The sequence below is a fragment of the Acanthochromis polyacanthus genome, chromosome 12 (assembly GCF_021347895.1).
Source record: "Acanthochromis polyacanthus isolate Apoly-LR-REF ecotype Palm Island chromosome 12, KAUST_Apoly_ChrSc, whole genome shotgun sequence".
Classification (NCBI taxonomy): domain Eukaryota; kingdom Metazoa; phylum Chordata; class Actinopteri; family Pomacentridae; genus Acanthochromis; species Acanthochromis polyacanthus.
This window is the reverse complement of record NC_067124.1, coordinates 28,598,510-28,618,364: the sequence shown is the minus strand read 5'-3', so window position 1 is coordinate 28,618,364 and position 19,855 is coordinate 28,598,510. Positions and strand designations below refer to the sequence as shown.

At 37.5% G+C, this 19,855-nt stretch overlaps 1 protein-coding gene across 1 annotated transcript in view; it reads right to left on the bottom strand.

The window, feature by feature from the left end:
* Window positions 1–19,855, bottom strand: part of pear1 (platelet endothelial aggregation receptor 1) — a 69,504-nt gene that overhangs the window by 21,668 nt on the left and 27,981 nt on the right. Inside the window, exons 2-6 of the mRNA XM_022199173.2 lie at window positions 19,580–19,690; window positions 17,285–17,386; window positions 17,112–17,212; window positions 9,689–9,781; window positions 1,338–1,584 (exon numbers count right to left, since the gene is read on the bottom strand). Coding sequence (XP_022054865.2) covers window positions 1,338–1,584; window positions 9,689–9,781; window positions 17,112–17,212; window positions 17,285–17,386; window positions 19,580–19,686 — 650 coding nt within the window. The 5' untranslated portion in view covers window positions 19,687–19,690. The remainder of the gene's footprint in view (window positions 1–1,337; window positions 1,585–9,688; window positions 9,782–17,111; window positions 17,213–17,284; window positions 17,387–19,579; window positions 19,691–19,855) is intronic.

Here is a 19,855-nt window from a genome sequence, read left to right as displayed (position 1 = left end):
GAAGGAGAGTTGGCCAAGAAAGATCTGCCGTGACTCCAGAGAAAATTCAGATAATAAAGTGGCGTGTAATGAAGTGCGATATCAGATGTCTCCCAGCAGAAATAAACTACATACATGATTCTAAAAATGTTTCATACCTAAAAAGGAAACGCATTATGTCAGTTTCTGGCTATGAAAGTGACTCCAGGAAAGTTAATGTCCGTCTATGGAGCCAACACTTAACCTTTTATAGTGGTGGGATATTTTTTTTAAATCCAAACTGAAAACCAGCCCCAAATTCAGTCAGTCAGTAATATAGATTTTAGTGGTAATTCTGAACAGGTTTTATCTGAAAGGTTTCCCTCTATCTCTTCAACTATGCCTCATAGTTAAACACCACTTCTAAACATTATTTCCTTATGATTGCCTTCCTGCTCTAAAAGACCTTTACCAAAGCATCCCTCCTCTTAATGGATTTTTCCTGTGTCAGGTTGTCTTAACACATCACCGCACGTCTGAGCTAATTCATGACATCATCCGAGTGTTTCGAGTGTGTTTTCTGACCACACACGCTGCAGTGTGTTGAACATGAGCATCTGTTGGTCTGAGTAGTAAAGAAGGATCTGACTGTATTTTACCTGCAGATTCCTTCCACAACTTGTTCATTGCACTGCTCCTTCCTGACCAATGATGATTACAGAGATTTGTGTCAGATTTGCTTCAGATTTTCATGTTCCCTTCGGTATGAGTGGTAAAAATATGTGGTGATGATCTGACTTTACCTTCAAAGCCATCATGTGGCTGGTTTATGACTAAATACCTGCAAAACTATCACAGACATTTCCATCAGCCTCAGCTGTTAAGTATTTTCTTGATTGATAGATTAGTTGCTGAGACTATAAAAAGTCAGAAAAAGGTATTGATAATAATAATAATAATAAAGGTCTATCAGCGTTTCCCAAAGCTCAAGATGACAAAGATATTGAGTTCACTGTCACTGAGAAGGAAATAAGGCAAAAATTATTCACATTTAAGATGATGCTATTGTAGAATTTAGACATTTTTGTCTTTAAAAATGACAAACTAAATAATTTGATTCGCAAAACAGTTTGCGATTAATTGATTAGTTAACAGCTAACTGATTAATCGTTGAAGCTGCAGTTAAGATGCTGATTTTTCCCCAAAAACATCTGGAAACCCGGAGCTGCTAGATAACTTTTAACTCTGTCGAATGCTTCTTGGATGAAAGATTTTTGGCCTTAAAGCTGAAATCTCTCCTTCAACCATGAAAAAAGCATGCTGAAAGGTTCTCCTTCATTTGCAAAATTACTTGTATTATTCTATTTTTGCGCACTTACAAAGTCCCACTGAATCCGTCCCGACAAACACACTCTCCTGTTGCTTTGTCGCAGGATCCTCCGGTCCCACACTTGCACCTCTGCAGGCAGCCCTTCCCAAAGGTTCCTGCTGGACAGGCGTCTTCGCAGTGGCGTCCTATGAAGCCTGGAGGACACTGACATGCTCCCTTCACCGGCTCGCACAGAGCTCCGTTCTCACACTTACACTGCTGGCTGCAGCCGAGGCCCCAGTGTTTGTCGTCACAGGCTGAAAGGTAAAAGGACAAACCTGACTCAGGATGGATTTAGACGGAATAGGTTCATTTTTATTTTATCTTAAACTTCATCTTTTACGTATGCAATGATTCCATTTAACTGGCTTAACCCTTGGAACCCTAAAACCTGGACGTGGGTTTTTAAAGACGTATCTAAAAAAAATTTTTATAAAATAGCTAAAAAATATCTGAATCTTGAATTATAAAAACACAAACAACTCATCACATTTGGGGAGGGAAATTGACCAAGGTTTAAATCGTGAGACTTCATCTAAATCCTCATTTTAAAATTTGCAACGTGATCCAAAGCGTTTGTACCAGATTCTGGGAAAAGAAAAATCTGCATTCCTTAGTGCAACAAAAACACCACTAGAGACTTAACTGTGACCAATATTTACTTAATAAAATACTTTTCGACTGAACTGCAGGCAGTGTTTATGCAGAGCAAAGATGAGACAACCACAAAAACAAAGTAAGAATGTTCAATATCCATTTTTTCCAGTATGAGCAACACTTGTGGGCACTTGGAAAAATGTTGTGCATTTTGATTCTTATTTATTAAACTTCTTGTAAATTATCAGTTCTGTTTCTTAGCTTTTCTGATTTATGGCATGATAACTGTGTCATACTGCAGTGACTTCTCTGTAGCTCTTGTCGACATGGTTGTGCTGTTTCCATTAATGTGCAAAAAAAAATGTGACGGAGAAACAACGGGCAGAAACTGCTGGGTGCTCAGAGTCTAATCGCGCCTACACACAGCCTCAGTTTATGTTGGACATGCCACTTTTTCAAACTTACTTATCCAGAGAAGGTTTTCTTCCAGTGCCAGTTTTGCTCCTGCAGTTAAACAACTGCACACATTCACACTCGGTCTCATTGCCCACATTTTCCTACGATTTAAACCAGTCGCCTTCCAGTAATGTCCTGCTTCTCTAAACACTGAGTCAAACCAGCTCGGCAAAGCTGGAAATGAAATAAAAACACCAAAGCAAAACAAGATTACACATGATTTTTGTAACTCTCATATGGTGCAAGTATATTTTTTTGCATTCTGTTTCACCCTAATTTGATTTTCTTCCCCACACAGCCTAGATTTTACTTAAAGCTATGATGTCATGCAAAACAAACAGAAACAAATTAAATTCAATACTGCCTTCAGACGAACAACAGAACAGAAACAACGGGAGGAAGAGCGTCTGGTGCCATCATCCCCCTCATCCAGATACAGGAGTGTTGGATTGCCAACAAATAATTTCACAATGGCAGGGAGATTTGCATGGAGCTCACAAGACGGACAAGTTTTTAATGGTTGATAATACAGAAGCCCGACGATTGGCTCCGAGGGGTTTAAGCGTTCAGCTGAGATTCACACAAGGTTTGGGTTTCAATTCACGATGAAGAGATCTCCCCGAGAACTCAGATTGGTCATGGGCGCATTCTTCAGATTTCTCATCAGTTACTGAGACGTCGTGCAGAAAACGTGATAGCCAATCAGACTGACGTAGCTGATGGATGGGCGTCACTTATCTTCTGTGCAGCTAAAAGTGATTTCATGCAGACCTGCTGGGAATCATCCTTTGTTATTGCGGCCATGTTCTCGGTGTCTGCTGCACACATGCCCCGCCACGGCTTTGAAAAACACAGGGAACTGCTTTCACAAGAGCAGAGCCAAATTTGGCCTGGGAGCCAGCGGCACTGCCAGTGTTTATTGCACTAACTCGGAGCAGGACCCCTTTGCCTCCTTTGTTTAACGGAATCATAAGTTGTCTTGTTCTCTGTGTGGGCATCACCCGGAGTGTGTCTCGCTGAGTAATGAGAAACTCAGCTGGAGCAGCGATTATGTTTACACAGACGTTCTCTGGGGCAGCAGGGGAGATTTACTGAAGCAGCGCTGCAAGAACCCACTCCCGATACAAGCACACAGTCAATGAGCGGCTGGAAAACTGAAAAACAATAATATTGTGGTATTTTTTCTATTTATTTTATCGGTTTTCCTTACATTTTTGAAATACACGACAGTATCAGAAATATTACAAAAATACGTAAAATTTCGAATGTAAAATAACTTAAAAAGATATTTTTATGCAAAGTTGCATTAAAAAAATCATACTATACTTGATATGATTCAGGATTATCAGATTATTATTGTAATTAGGGATGTCCCGATCCGATCACATGATCGGAAATCGGGCCCGATCACGTGATTACAGACTTGATCGGGATCGGAAGTGACCTCCCGATTTGGACTTGGTTGGATATATATGTTTATTTTTTATTCAATTTCCTTTTTAAATGAGATGTATATAGATGAAAACAGGAATAGCCTCAAACCTGACAAGGTGGAAATGTTGGTTTTCATCAAGAAAAACATACATGTCCTTCAGTGAAACTCTAGACAAATATGTGCCATTCATAAGAGCACATTACTACTACTGGCCTTACGGTATTATAAAGTGGCTCTTTGTTAACTTTGTTCCCTATTGTTTACATGCCTTTGAGTTGAGCTGACCTGCTGTTTATTTTATAGAAGTTTATTATTTATTTATTTTTGCTGTTGTACCTAAGCCAAAAGGGAAATTTATTATTTATTTTTACTTTTGTACCTAAGCTAAAAGGGAAATTTATTTATTTTCTGATTGTTATTTTTAGTCACAGAAATGTACTGTTCTAAGTGTTGTTTTGAATTGACGTTAAGAAAATAAAAAAGGAAAACTTTTCATAAGTTTTTTTGTTATTTTTTTAATAGACAATATACATATTTTACTATATTAGAAAAGAATCGGATCGGGACTCGGAATCGGCAGATACTCAAAATGATAGGACTCGGACTCGGACTCGGTGGCAAAAAAACCTGATCGGGACATCCCTAATTGTAATTATAATCATAAGTATTTGTTTATTAACTGTGCTTTCACTTTTTTCTGAAGTAAATCTATCAAATCTATAGCAACATATACATTTTTAGCATTAAATATGTCAAATATACAACATTTTAATTGATATTATGTAAAATTAACAGTAGAAATATGTATTATGCATTTTTTCCCACATTTCTGAAATACATGAATAACAATAAAATAGACAATGGATTTAGATGTCTAGTATAAAATAACATAAAAATTGTATTTCTGTGTTAAGTTACATGTAAAACTCTATTATGCTAGATATGATCTACTTCTTTCTTTCATAACTGGTTTTACTTTCTTCCAATCTGCCAAATCTACAAAGGCCATATTTTCAGCATTAAAGATCTGTCAAATATAGAACAAGAAAAGCAGTCAGAGAGCGCAGTACTCTGCTCAGTGGTTGTGTGATTTCCGACGGAAAAGTCCCGATAAATCTGCAGCGGTGGATTTGTAGCAGGATCGCAACCATGTGATCGCCAGCAGGCAACTGACACAGCTTTCACCTCTTGTCATAGTTACAGTGACGCTATGCTGCTATTTCACAATGACACAGACATCTTTAACAAATCCATAGATCCAGACTATAAGCCGCATCACTGGCAAAATCTAATGAGGTGGTCTTTGTGTCATTTCTGACCTTCCCTGAAAATTTCATCCAAATCTGTTGTTCTATTTTTGAGTAATGTTGCTAACAGACAAACGCACACTGATTCTTACAACTTCGCCGTACTCCTTGGTGGAGTAAAAACCTCATTATATGTCACATGATCTAAAACTAACAACAGATACTTACAATCAAAAAGAGTATTCTGACGTTTCTTCAGACTTTTCTTTACATGAAATTGTATGTCCAAACCCAGCTAATAACGATAGTTTTCTGCAGTATTAGGCCTAGTTCAACTGTGTTTATAGGTAATTTTATTGTTTTAACACATAAAATAAAGTAAATGCAAATCAATCTCATTCATTAAACATTAAAAAGCTTTACAAAACACACATTAGTAAAAGGCTTGGAACTGCATTTGAAACAAGTGAAACTTGCACATCTAATGCACACTAACAAAATTAAATTTAGACATTTCAGGTATTTATGTATTCTAGAGATCTAAGGATGTATATTGTGACTTGTAAGAATTCCATTTTGGGTATCTATAATCAGAATTATCACTAGAACAATACAACTGCATAGATATCCACATCTGTCCTGCAGATATGTGCTGACAATGACTACATGGCTACAGCACATGGGATTTGTGAGTTGACTCTGAACTTTTCACTGGCCAATATCAAAACTATTCTTATCTGTTTATCTGCAAGCAAACAATGCATCATCAAGTGCTTGACATTCGCTGACACCGTTTATTTACCTTCATCAACTGCACTTACTTGGTCCAAATTATGTCGAACTCTGATTTTATCTTTATAATGTACAGTCAGAGTTGCCAGAAGTTTGGGAGCATCCGTGGCCAAAATTTTCCTTGTGTTTGTGTCTTGTGTCTGATAGTTCAGTGATCTACAGCGTGTTTGATTATTTGTGACACAATAAGTAACAAAGGCCCCGCGGTGCAAACCTGACCTCTGCTAAAACAAGTCATAAAATACTGGAAACACAACAATTCACACTGATGAAACAAGAAGAATTAAAAAAGAAAACTGTGTAATGCAGGAATATTCAGATCATGAACTAGTCAAGACTCTTTTCAAAGTAAAAGTCCTGCAGTGAAAGTACAGAAGAATTAGCCCTGATAGTGTTATTTGCAAACTGATCGTGTGTTTTGTGTTTAATGTGTTCATGTGAAAGGTGACGGTAGCTGAGTTCTATTATTTTCCAGTTTTAAAAAAAATCCATTATTGACCCAGATATAAAAACAAATCCTAAAAGATTCTGCTATTGCATTTAAATGTTTGATAAAGCTTTCTTCTGCTAGCTAACCAACATTGTATGTAAGATAAAGAAATTAACAGTCTAAACATGTTGCTGCTTTTTTGTTTTACAGACCATATTTAACTGTTGAGGCTTCATCTCCTCATACTAGATGTCTAGCAGGACTTATTTCAGAGCTGTGTAACTAAAGTAGCTGCTGATAGCAGCAAAGGACCACAAGCTAATTCTAATGTACATGTTTACATGTTGATAAAAAAATAGGCCAAAACTGTAAATAATGTCCATATCCAACATGTGACAATAAAATAACATTATTTTACTGTATTTAAAACCAGCTAAAAACAACAGCTGTAATGACTACCATCTATGTAAAATATTAGGGTTGGTGGTCCTACTTTAAAAAAAAAAAAAAAAAAAAAAAAAAAAAAAGGGCTGGTGGTCTTTTGCTGTCAAAGTTGCTGAGATAATTAACTGATACTGTGACACTCGGCTTGGTGGCTTTAATGTTCCTTATCTCAAACAACTCAGACGACTGTTTTCCACAGTGTTAAACATCCTAATTAAATGAAGTCAACTTATATTTTCTCATTTCCTTCATGCAAATAGGACTTTTTGAGTTTTTAGCAGTTTGAGAAAACAAACATGGTGGAAACTCGTCTTTAATAAATTCTGAATTCTAATTATGATAAAGTTTTGTACTGAATTCAGTTTCTACACACAAAGACTTATAATTTATCTGTAACCAGAGGCAGCCTCAGATGTAGGCTGTAGGTTCTTAATTTAAAAAGAAAAAGAAACTTTAATGTTTGTAGAGGAGATCGAGTCAGCGCAGCCACTGTTAAGGGGACTGGTTTACTTGATGAGCTCAGCTAGTTTTACACTTTCATTATTTTAAACTGACTAATCAACTGAAGTGTAGTGAATTTAGATTTGTAAGACTGCAGGGGAGCTTATGTTTCTAAGATGAATGAACTTAATATGATTTACAGTGCACTACTTTGCAGCTTACTGCAGAAACAAACTGAAGTCAGACGTATATTTGAGTTCTGATATTTCCCAGTATGTGTTTGGTTATTGCTTTGTGTCTTGATGTAAGTTTGTGTTTGCACTGTGAAAATGTACTCTGATTTATCTTGAAAACCCGATCTTGGTCGCAATAAGACTGAATAAATAAATAGAAGCAAACAGGCTTTCTGTGATGGAAAAGTGAACGTGTATCCACAGATGAACAGCAGTGATCAGAACCTGAATCTGCATTACTGCACACACGTAAAGCCACTAAGTGACGCACGGTTCAGAGCTGGCAGCTCTTTGCTGTCCTTTACAAGGAATGCTTGCTGATATGGTGGGAAAATTCCTCCTTTTCCCGTGTGTATTGTCCAAGCAGTGGTTTGGAAGCTGTGTACATCCAAAGTCCACATAATCTCCTGGACATCTAACAAGATGCTCTCACTGCTGGTTTGGATTCCAGCTCTTTAAAATATTTAAGAAAAAATACTTTGACATGATGTTTCCAAGCTCCCAGTGATCCCAGCGTTCTCTTAGCTCAAACATTACTATCACCACCTCCCATTTATACCCCATCCTCTATTTCCTTCATTTTTTTCCCTCCCTCCTCTCTTATAGTCTCCATATTCATGAGCAAACAATTCTAAGAGTACGAAAACATCGGGCCCCTCTCACATTTCCCACAGTTAAATATCTCAACACACAGGCGTCCAGGAAGGGCCTTATTCTGCCAAAAAGACTCCATTATAGGACGATACAGTGGAGCTGAGCAGAAAGAGGAGAGCAAAGAGAAGGAGTGAAAACAGATTTAAGTGAGGGTTAGACTGGAGAGGGAGTGTAACAAGAGACGGGGAGAAGCGGGTCATGCAAGAGGAGGAGAGTGGGGTAACATTTTCCATTTCCCCTTCCCGTCATCCCCCTGTCAGGACATCAACCGCTACCAGTTAAAGCTAATTCCTTCTCTGCGCAGAGGAAAATGAAGGAGGAGGGCTGTGTACTATTGACCCAACTGAGTGCCATGAAAGCAGTGGAAAACTTCATTTCAATGAGGGGAACAGCAGCCCCATGAAATGCGGTTCTGGGTTCACACTCCTCGCTGTTTGGACGATCGGGTTTAAAGAGATTTCAGAGAAGACAAATGCGGTTAGACTCACTCTGAACTGTTATATAACCATTTCTGCTGACTTCAGTTTGGTAAAAAACAGACAAAAAGAGCAGGAGGGGCAGGTTTAATGTCTGCATGAACCCTCTGGATCGCCACACCTGCCACTGGGTTTGAACGGCATGTTTTATCTTAAAAACCTAGCCAAAGTCACACCATTTATCAGAGCCAGAAACTGTAAAAACAGATGGAGTCATTGGGTTTTTAGCTTTCCAGCCGTCCTTGGACTAATCATCTGTGATGTGCCTTTCCATTGTGAAACCAAATCTCATCCTAAAAACATGATACTTCGTCAAAACGTACCAGTTCCTGTACAAAATTTTTTAAAAATCTGCACTTTTTGATGCATCAGTGAATCCACTGGTGACTCAGATGCGACTGACAGGCAGGCAGTGTTTACACAGACAGGAGACATGTATGGCAGCATATTAATGTAGTAACATATCCATTGTACTTAGAGCTTATTTCCTAATATTGGTAGTACCTGTTGGAATTGGAAAAATGTTGTATGTGTTAATTATATATATTTTTTGTAAAATAAATAATGAAAGAAACTCAACTGTTTCTGCTGTTTCTGTAGAGGTTTTTATATTTAGGTTAAAAATGATCTCACAATGAGCAAACAGAAACTACTACTGCTGCTGCTTTCTGGACTTATTTCAGTATTTTGTACTACACTTAATTTACTGCTCTCATGCTTTTTTGTTACATTTTGCACATTCAATGTTTTATTTTCATTCGGCTTGATGGTTTTATTAGTTTTTCTTAAGTGCACTTGTCAGTATCAGGAAAAGCTGTTATGAAATTATGACTATTATTGTTATTAATTTTGCGTAGTAACTGTGAGTGAGGGGTGGAGGTTCTGCTCGGCGTCCTCCTGGACCAGTAAACTGCTTTCTGGACCGAGGCTCACATCACTGACTCATCGCTGTGCATGCGGTAATGCTCCCTTGCCGTTTCCATTGGAAAGGCCTTCGGTGTGTGTGATGGAGTGGTGCATGTGAAGATCAGCCACTTGACTAACGGCCAGCTGTCTTTTCCTGTTGTGTATGAGAAGTGTGTTTGTGCGAGGAGAGGCAGAAAGGGAGAGAAAGTGAGGAAATGTCTGAGATGGAGAGGAAAAGGCTGATTCATACCGCTGGAACAGTCGTCGCCTCGCCAGCCGCCTTCGCACTGGCAGCGATCTGGAGCGACACACCGGCCGTGGACACACTCCTTGGTGCAGCGAGCTGTTGACGAGAAACACAATTGGTCAAAGTTTTGTTAACCTAAAGGCAATCTGAAGCTTTTTAACAGAAAACTGCACGAGACACGGAAAAGCAGCAGCAGCAGCAGAAATAACCATGGTAGTGCCATTTTCAACATACACGAGGCATCTTTTATGCATCTGGCGTCACTGAACCTCACAACTGCTGTCAGGCTAAGCCATCTCAGTCCAATCAGGGTTTCTAGTTCTTTATGTGTTCACAAATGTCTTACACGAACAAACAAGAATACAAGAATTTCATAGTATATTACAGCCAAATTTGTGCAGACAAAACCTGGAATCAAAGCTGACAAAAAAAAAAACTGCCAACTGTGTGAACGTGAGTAAACAAGCTTTTCAATGTCACTGTCTTGTTTAAAATCTGAGTAAAGTGTAATTATGATGCTGGTTTCTTATTTAACATGTAGTTCAAATGTCAGTAGGCAACACAAGATTGAATAACAATTACAGATGTTGCCCTTCTATGCTATACTCACAAAGAAGACAAATAATGTAAAGGAAAAATCATCAAGTAATTAAAATAATGCTGTTTTTCTGGTGATGTAGAGGATACATTTTGTAAACTCCCATTTAATGTGTTATTCTTAGTGTGTAAGTCGGTTTCAGGCTTTTTCTTTCAGCCTCCTTTTGGCATTAAAAACAAAAAATGAATATAAAATCGCTAATTTCATACCAATAAATAGACATACTGAAATCCCTATAAAGTCAAGAAATACAAGGACTATGTGTTTATCAGTGTCTGTTATAGGATTATATCAGTTTACAACTGCCTATAGGACAGTAGTAAATTGGAACAGTTCTGAGCCATTATAACTGCAAATGATGCTATTTTTCAAGCAAACTGATTTGTGTTTTACATGTGTTGATCAGTTATCTCTAACGTAACTTGCTTTAAAGCTGGTTATGTGTTCAGAATAAGATGTACCAGATAAAAAGTGAACCACCGTTGCATTCCTGAAAACCCAGAATTAAACCTAAAATTGCCTCAATTACCTCTAATCCTGCTTCATAGTGCAGAACTTTGGCCAGGACAGTAAAATACAGCATCAGGCTCACAAATAGAACAACCCTCAGAACCAAGTGATGGTATACAAGTGTTAAAAAGAAAAAAAATAATCAGTTGTTTTTCCAAATGTTTTTCTGAAAACTCCAAGAAGCATGAAGGCTTTGTTTCCTGTCTCTGTCTGAACTGAGAGACCGATATCTGTCCTATGAGACAATGACTGGAGGAAGGGCTCCGTGAAATCAGTTTGCACAGATATGAGGGTAGTTTGTCCAGAACGCTTTCATAAATATAAATACACTGACTCAAGAGACGATGACCAGCCAACTTTGGATTACAGAGAACAGGGAAGAGCTGCAGTTTCAGCTTCATGTGTTGGTGCATTAATGTATAGCAGGCTGCCATAATCAGTCTGTGTTAAAAAGGTAGAATCAAACAGTTCTTCTGTGACTTTCGGAGAAAAGTAGGAATTGTCTTTAAATGGAAACTACAGCTTGAATCAAAAGTTCTTCAAAGGTTTTCAGTAAGAAAACTTGTAGTCGTCTTTGGATTTTATTTTATTTTAATTTCGATTTCGTCTTTCTATGCGTTTTTCTTTTACTTCCTTCCTTTGTATGTTTCCCTTCTCTTTTGGTGTGTTCACCTGCGTCTTTAGTGTATAAATAGTCTGGTCTTTGCCATTTGGTCCTGTTTTCATCTTCAATTTGTTTCCCTCTTGTTGACCTGTCTGGTTTTCCTCATGCTCCTTGACTGATTTTGGTTTTTGAACTCTGACGGATTATTTTATTCCTTGTTTCTGTGTGATTCTGTGCTTTTAGATATTTTTGATTTATATCTTTTTTTTTGTTATTATTATTCATCTGGACTTTACTTACCTTTTGTACTAGTTTTTTAAAATTTTTATCGGCATTTCGGGACCATGTTAGTCATGTAATACGTCAGGTTTATATTTATCCTGGGCCGTAGTGCCCAAATCGGGTCTCGATCGACCAAATTTTCATTGGTAGAACAATCAATGGTGTTACTTTGATCATAAGTGTTGGATCAACAAGTTTCCATGATTAATCCACTCTTCATGGCATCACCTGTGAACCCTACGATGTCTTCAACCTAATGCAGTCTGCTAGGTCTAACTTCTCTACATTTAATGAACGATAACTCAAAATCAACCATGACTGAGAAAAATGGGAAGTTTTCATTTTTAAAGGTACCTTATAATCTGTTCACAAAATGGCAATAAAACGGCAACAATTTGTGCAAATCACTCCATTGTTCATAGTTTAGTTTCTGTGAAATGCCTAACAAGGGAAACATTAAAACGGAGATCTGTTTCCAAGAGTCAGGATGACGTCTTCAATTCTTTTCTTTGTTGAAGCAAAACCCAAAGGAAACCGAGAAACGCAACAAATCCATCCGTATAGCAGCCAGTTAGTGTTCTTTTGCTTGACTAATTGATTAACTGATGAATTTTTGTCTCTTCTTTTGTAAGACCCACATGTCATGTTTTTACTAAGAAAAAAATATAGATATCAAAGATTGTGTGGCTGTTAAATCTGTTTCAAAGATGCACTTTTGAGTTGTTCACTGAATCACAAATCTATTCAGCTGAATTGCATTCTTTCCCTCTAAATTAATTCCACCCATCGTAAGCGGCGTATGAGCTGCCAACCCAGCAGCTGGGCTCAACCGTGCAATTGAAAGCTGCAGTGTTAAGATGCCATTCATACTGACAAGAAGCTTCCTTTTTAAAGGGTTGTGTGTGTGCCAACATCTCCAATAGTTCTGCTAATAATTAACTTAATTCAAACTCACATTTATGAGTGGAGACTAATCATTTCGCCTCAAGTCTCTTCTTTTTTTTCCTCACAAAAGACAAGTTATTTTCTGCTGACAACCACATGTTTGTTACTTTCCATTCAAGCACAATAAACAATCATTTCACTGATTATTTTCTCCTGTTTACTTGCAGGCATGTGGATACTGGAGGAGGGAGATTGAGGGGATCTAGCACACCATCAAATGAAGGAGGTAAGTGTAATTATATGTATTTAGGAGGATGAAAAAAAAAACACTACATAGCACAGAAAGTGGGTTTGGAGTCACAGTTGACACACTGATGATATATTTCAATTATAAAACGGAGAACAGCGACCAGTCGGCTCCATTTGGGCTTCTCTGGTGTGAGTCAGTAAAATCAGAGGCTTTTGTGTTTGGCTACAAAAGAAAACGTGTACACAAAGAGGCAGTGTTTCCTCTCATAATAAGTGACCATAAATGTACGGTATCTCAGCTGAGAGGCGAACATTTACCTCCAAAATGTCAGTTTTTCAAGCACAAAGCACAGAAACCTTGTTATTAACATGCTGCGATTCTGAGATCATCCACTGATGGCGAAGGTAGAATTTACTCACCCTGTTCTAACTAAAGTTTGGTTTCACTTTATTTATGTATGTCACCGCTGATTGTTGTCAATAACAGCGTGTGAGCAAACTGCTGCACCAAATGACTACAATTTTCAACCAACTGTTATCTATTTTAACTTCTGCACATTGTTGGCCTGTAAAACTGCAGCAAAGAGCCCATATTCTGCTTTTTGGGGTTTCTCCCATTCCTTCAGTGTGCTACGTTGCAGAGAAACTTCAACAACACTTAGACTACTCTTGACCACAAGTCAAATTGGAAGTCAGGCAGAGTCGGGTACAAATCTTTGATAATTCACTAAAGTCCAGCAAACTGAGGCTGGTTTAAGAACATAGACATTGATTCTCAGTTAAAAACACCTCCTTCATTTGTCTTTTGTAATTTACAGTCTTTGTTAGTTTTACATTCCTCATAGTTGGCAATAAGTTCAGTAATAAGGGGCATTGGTGGCACAATGGTTAAGTCTCTAGACTACTGATCAGAAGGTCAGTGGTTCAAACCCCAATGTGGCCAATGTCCTTGAGCTAGGCCCTTAACCCTTCCAGTTCCAGGGGTGCTGTACTATGACTGACTCATGGCTGGGATAAGCAAAAAAAGCAACATTTCACAGTGCTGTGATGTATTTGTGAAAAATAAAGGCTAAATTAAATAGTTCAGTCTAACCTTTTGTTAAACGTAACTGTGACAAATTGTAGCCCATTAATGGCTTGTTTTTTGATCAGCGTAACATATCAGTTGGGATTTTTAATCACTACAATCAGGTACCTGAGTTTTCACAGTTCCACAATTCTTAAATAAAATCCGATTAGGCCAAGTGGTTGTTTTCTCATGTCAGGACGGATATAACGATCCTGATTTGTTTTCAATAAGATATCCTAAAAATTAAAGAAAAATTATGTGCTTACGTTAAAGCATGTAAACATATTCTAGTAGATTCCACAAAATTGATTTGTAAACATGCAAATGTGCAAAATATGGACTGTATAAACATATCGTAATGCTTAAAGTAGATTAAGGTTTAGATAACTCCTACAAAGGAGCTCCTATAAAGCTCGGTTTATTCAGGGCATTCATAGATTATGTATAAAAGATGGATGTAGTCATTGTGGACTACTGTTTAGAACCAAATGTAAAAAGTAAGAGGTGGATCTGACCGAGAACTACACCAAAATACACCTTGATCTGTTGTCTGTTTTACTCTAAATGGGACCATAATTACCTAAATAAACACCATAGTTTATTGGAGAGGATTTGAAACTGGAGACTGAGACCGGAAACTGTTTACTGCAGTAACGGATCAAGTGAGAAGTAGGATCCTTTCCTCATAGAATCTGACTTCTTTTTGTAAGCAGAGGAGTCACTTCCTGTTAGAAAGCAATCAGGATTGAGGCTTGTGGATCAGTAAAACATATTAATTCCATAGATTACCTAATACATCACTAAAGTGACAACATTTGAAATGCAGACTAAAAAATGTCTGTCATGGAAAAACTAAACCAAAATTGTTTAAATGTCCACATTAAATCATTTAAAAATGCCACAAATTGATGGAATTGGTAAAAATAAAAAGTAACAAGCTTCATTAATCTGTCAGCTGACTCTAAAACGAAGCCCTGACATGATGTTTTGTAAATCTGTCATCCTTCTGACTATCTGATATTTAATGCAAGACTTAACTATGGCTGAAAAAAGAGCTTTGACTACTTTATTTTCATAAACACACTGAGTTTGGACCAGAATTCGCACTAATAATAATATTCATATGATGCAGGTTTTGCCTTGAGGTGCCACAACTCTGAACTCAGCAGATGCTTCGCTGATGAAATAAAAGTTGCTGAAAGGATGTGAAATCCTGAAATGAGAATATCTTTAATATGTTTTGCTTTAAAATTCCAGAAATGACTGCCAGCAGCAGGAGAAGCTCCAGTGGGAACTGAACCCATAATTTTGGTTATTCATGTGCCACGTGCTGCTCATATTGACGAAGCCCACTGGAACTGAAGAAACCCCCAGCTACTCACTGTAAGTAATGAGCATGAGTTAGTGTGTGTCATTGTTTTCTCACAAACCACAATTCTGGCAAGATTTCTGCTGTTGCACTCAATTATTGCTGATAGAGTTCCTCCAGCATCAACAAATTCAGCATCACGTTGCTTTGTTTAAACACTGCAGACTTTGATTTCCCAACATGCATCACAGTTCTAGGTTGTTTGATGGATTATTTTATAAAAAATAACAAAGAAAATTCTGATGAAGGATCGGGTTTAAGTGAATGAAAGTCGCTACTGTTTGTATAAACATGCAAACTGAGCTGTGATTACTGTAAAGTTCTTTTTTTTTGCAGTTTTGTCATCTGAACAATGTAGTTGTTTTACAGAAATGGTAGTAATAATGTGTGATTGTAAAGCTACAGTTTTCCTGTGTATGAATCTGCTAAAATATAATAATTTGACAGACATTTGCTGTTATTTTCACCATTTTAATAACTTTTGAAAGCTATAGTATTCCACCAGTTTTTAAAAATTATATTTTCTCTGAGATTTGACAATTTTGTTCATTGTTTGGTCTGCATGCAGAAACCCAAAGGGAGCAATTAATGCACGGTTGATTGTCTAATTCACAGCTATGGTCCATTTATATGGTCCCTGAAGAAGTACCGCGTTAAAATTCAAGAAATGATTACAGTTCGTACCACAGTTATTGACTAGTTTTAGTTTATAAGCTGGGAAAGCCGTTGCTTGTTGAACATCCTTTGACCTGGGTGACATAACAAGTTGTACAACTTCAGATTTCTTTAAAGGTTGTCTGTTTTTCATGTCTTGGCGAAGCAAAACGTGTACCGGGCAGACATAATTATATTTCATATTATGTTTAAGCATAAATGTAACAAATGGGCACCACATAATCATCGTTCATATCTTTGTTATTTCACTCTAGTTTAAAGTTTATTTGGTCCTTGCTAAAGATTCTCCTCCACTTTTTGCACCTTAGCTTAAGTGTTGTCTGTCTCCTGAATGCTGCTACTACTGCAACTACTGCTATGAGTAATAATATTAATAACTTATTTTATATTATAACTAAGTTACAGAGTGTTTTATAATGAATCAAATTAGACAAAATGCAAACTAATTGAAACAAATAAGATCCTAAACATGCAAAAGAAAAAGATAGAATAGTTAAATCATGTCAGTGTTTTTATACAACATATTTAAAACAAGAAATGCTTTCTGTTAAAAAAAAAAAAAAAAAAAGGATTATGATTGCTGTTCCAAAAGTAAAATAACAGTTTGTGTATTGGGTTAAGACCCTGTAGAGTCCTGTGTGATTTTTACCTGAGTTATTTATATATTTTGAATTAAAACCCAACAAGAATGATTTAAAATATTGTTTTAAGTGATTACAAACCATATTAAGGCTGAGACTCTACAGTGTTATTACATTTGGAGATTAACCCCACAAATGTAGTAACCTAGCTAAGAATCTATGGCTAAATTACTTAAGTAATATAAGTATCTGCAGCATCATCAGTTATTAAGAATAATCTGACTTTTGACCCTACAAAAAGCAGGCATCAAAGAAAAACCCAAATCCAGCAATTCTTTGGTTCCCCCTCGAACAAGCTTTGTTTTTAAGTGTTTCAGTTGAAGGAAACGTGACTTCTTAAAGACATTTAACCTTCATCCAAGAGAGGGTGTGAATAAACAGCTTGGACTCCTCACCAGTCAGTTAGAACTGAAGAACACCTTCAAGTGCCAAAAGGAAGTCCAGTTTCCTTCTACTGAAGCACTACAATGTATAACGACCTGGATGATTGAGAATCTCTGCAGCCAAACACTAATGGGCAGGAAAGATAGTGGTCGGTACTTACGGACACATTTGTCTCCGCTCTCGTAGTAGCCTGGACAGCACTGGTACCTCTTGCGGTAGTCCGTTTTCACCGCCTGCCTGTAGGCTGTTTTGTAGGTGATCCTGAAAGAATAACACAGTCAGACACGATGCTTCGACCCTCCGCCAGCAGGAAATGAATCGTGCTGCTGCTACCTGTGACGCAGACATCTGTAGGAGGTCCGAGGGTCCGAGCAGGGCTCCTCGGTCACATGGTCATACGGATGCGAGTAGGACTCTTTGACTGAGGTGGTGAAGCTGAAAAACAGAGCAAACAAGAGGTACTTCACACATCATCAAAAAGGTTAGTTTCACCTTAAAGAAGGCACGATTACCTTAAAGATAAGTTTAAGATTAGTGTTGGTCATACTCCTACTTTGGTCCAAACTGTCTTTTGAGGACCAGCTGTGTAGATATTTTAAAGCCAACTCACCTGAATGATTCACTGACTTTTGACCTCAAGTTTCAGAGAAATGTTTAACTTTTGGATGGATTGCGAAGTGTGGCTCAGATATCCAACACTCCCTCAGGATGAATCCTACCAGACTGAATTGTAATCCTAACTTTGGCGATCCTGTGCTGACCTTTCTGGTAATGCCACCAGCAGGTTTTCGCTTCTTCTGTGAAATATCTCGACATCTGTTGGATAGATTGTGGTGAAAAAATGTGCAGACATTTGTGGTTCCCAGAGGATGAAGCCTAATGACTTTGTTGACTTACATTTGTGGTTTTGAGTAAAATGCTTCAGCAGCGATTGGATGGACTGTTATTAAATGTGGTACATTTATTAGTGCCCTCATCAGGTCAATAGTTTGTCCAGTACTGGAGGTTATCACCCGCTAGAAAAATAGCATTGGTTTTGTAGATAGTGCTACTTACCAAATGCCACTTCATAAAATTCTGCTCAATAAATGAAAAAACATGATAAAAATTGTTGAACGTGAACTATAAACTCTGGCATCACAACACCTGTTGTTTGATTTTAATATTTGCAAGTCATTGTCTCCATTTGACAGCAATTTATTAATGTACGAGAGACTGCAAATACAGATTGTTGACAACATAAATTATCCCCATCGCCCCCTGGTGGCTGGTTTCAGTATCAATCCTAAGCCCCGCCCCTCATTCTTCAAAAATTCAAAGTTGCTGAAATAAATTTTTCCCACATCAGTTTCTGTCACATCATGCTGCTTTACTGTGTGTTCAACTTCTTACTTTCACTTAATTTCATTTTGTTATTAATCAGTTATTTGATGCTGTAACAGATGAATGTCATCATGATTGACAGGTGTTCTGAGTAAAATGGAGGCAGACTTCTGTTAAGAACTGTACATAAAACATGGAAAACCTGTGTTTGTCCTGAACAATGTGACTCATTGTCTGTTTCAAACTAAATTACTTTTACTTACATTAAATGAATTATTGTGCAGTAAAATCGACTGATATTTAGTGGTCTCTGTGGGGTCATTGCACTTTAGTCAACAATTTAATATTTGTGTTTGTATTACTAAGTTTACTCTGATGTTACATCAGCTAACTAAGAGCACAAGCAATCCATGTGGAAAAGCTGTTGATATATAGCTAGCTAGACAGCTAACAGTTTTTTTCCAGTAAATTGTAAAAGCTATGGTTGTAACTAGGTGATTTTTCACTGCAAGCACTGCGGGCATGTGCAAGATGTTGCAAACATTTACAGAAACGGCTCCCTAATCGGTCGTTTTGTCTCCTTTGTTTTTCCACAAAGCTTGCAATTTCCATCACGCTTTTTGCTGCTCGGTGGTTGTTGCTGTTGTTGGAAGTTTGAAAATCGTAACAGGAGAATGCTTTGTGAAACGTGCAGAGAAAATGGCAGACTTATATGCAAAGTCTACATCCAGGAGTCAGATTTTCTTAAAGTCATTCCCCAACACTCTCTTTACTATCCAAACAAATTGAGTATGAAAAGCCCAAAACCGAATATTAAAAATAAAAAAACCAAAATAACCAACCATCTATTTCTGGTTCACCTATTTCATAACCATGATTGCATGGTATCTAACACAAACAATATACAATTACAGGACAAGACAAAATGGGAGGAAAAATTGCCACACGGCACAGATAAAATATTACAAATGACAGTAAAACAAAGACAGAATCTGGTTTAAAAAGACTGTTTTGGCTAATTTGATTGCAAAAGTAAAGGAGCAGAAACCAGCTGTTGAGTTTAGAGTTTTTTGTTTTAAAAAAACAACAAAAAACAACTTAAATCCTTCCAATGTACAGAAGTATATAATAGTGGTGTCTTCTGTTCCCTGTGCTGATGTTCTTGTCTCACCACTGACCTTCTTCAATCCTGTAAACTTCAAGCTTTCCTCAACATGTATGCATGCAGTGTAGGAGAAGATATGATTCATTTGATGTCATTAACAGCAGATACTGTTTGTTTGGTTCTACTCAAACAGGCCTCACCTCTCCCACAGGCTGCACACATTGGGGTCTCTTGGGTTCAGGGAGCAGCTCAGACCAATCAGGAAGCAGAAAAGCAGCAGGACCGCAGAGCTCTGCAGAGTCGGCATGGTCCTGAGGGGAAACAAAAAGACGGACTTTTTAAAAAAAAAGATTAAACATTTTAGCAATGATGGCACAAGGCCAAAAATATTCCTTTTTTTCAGAGAAAGAAATACAGCAGACTGACACAAATCAACTGCAAACAAATATGCGAGCTCATAAAGTTTTGTTTCTCAC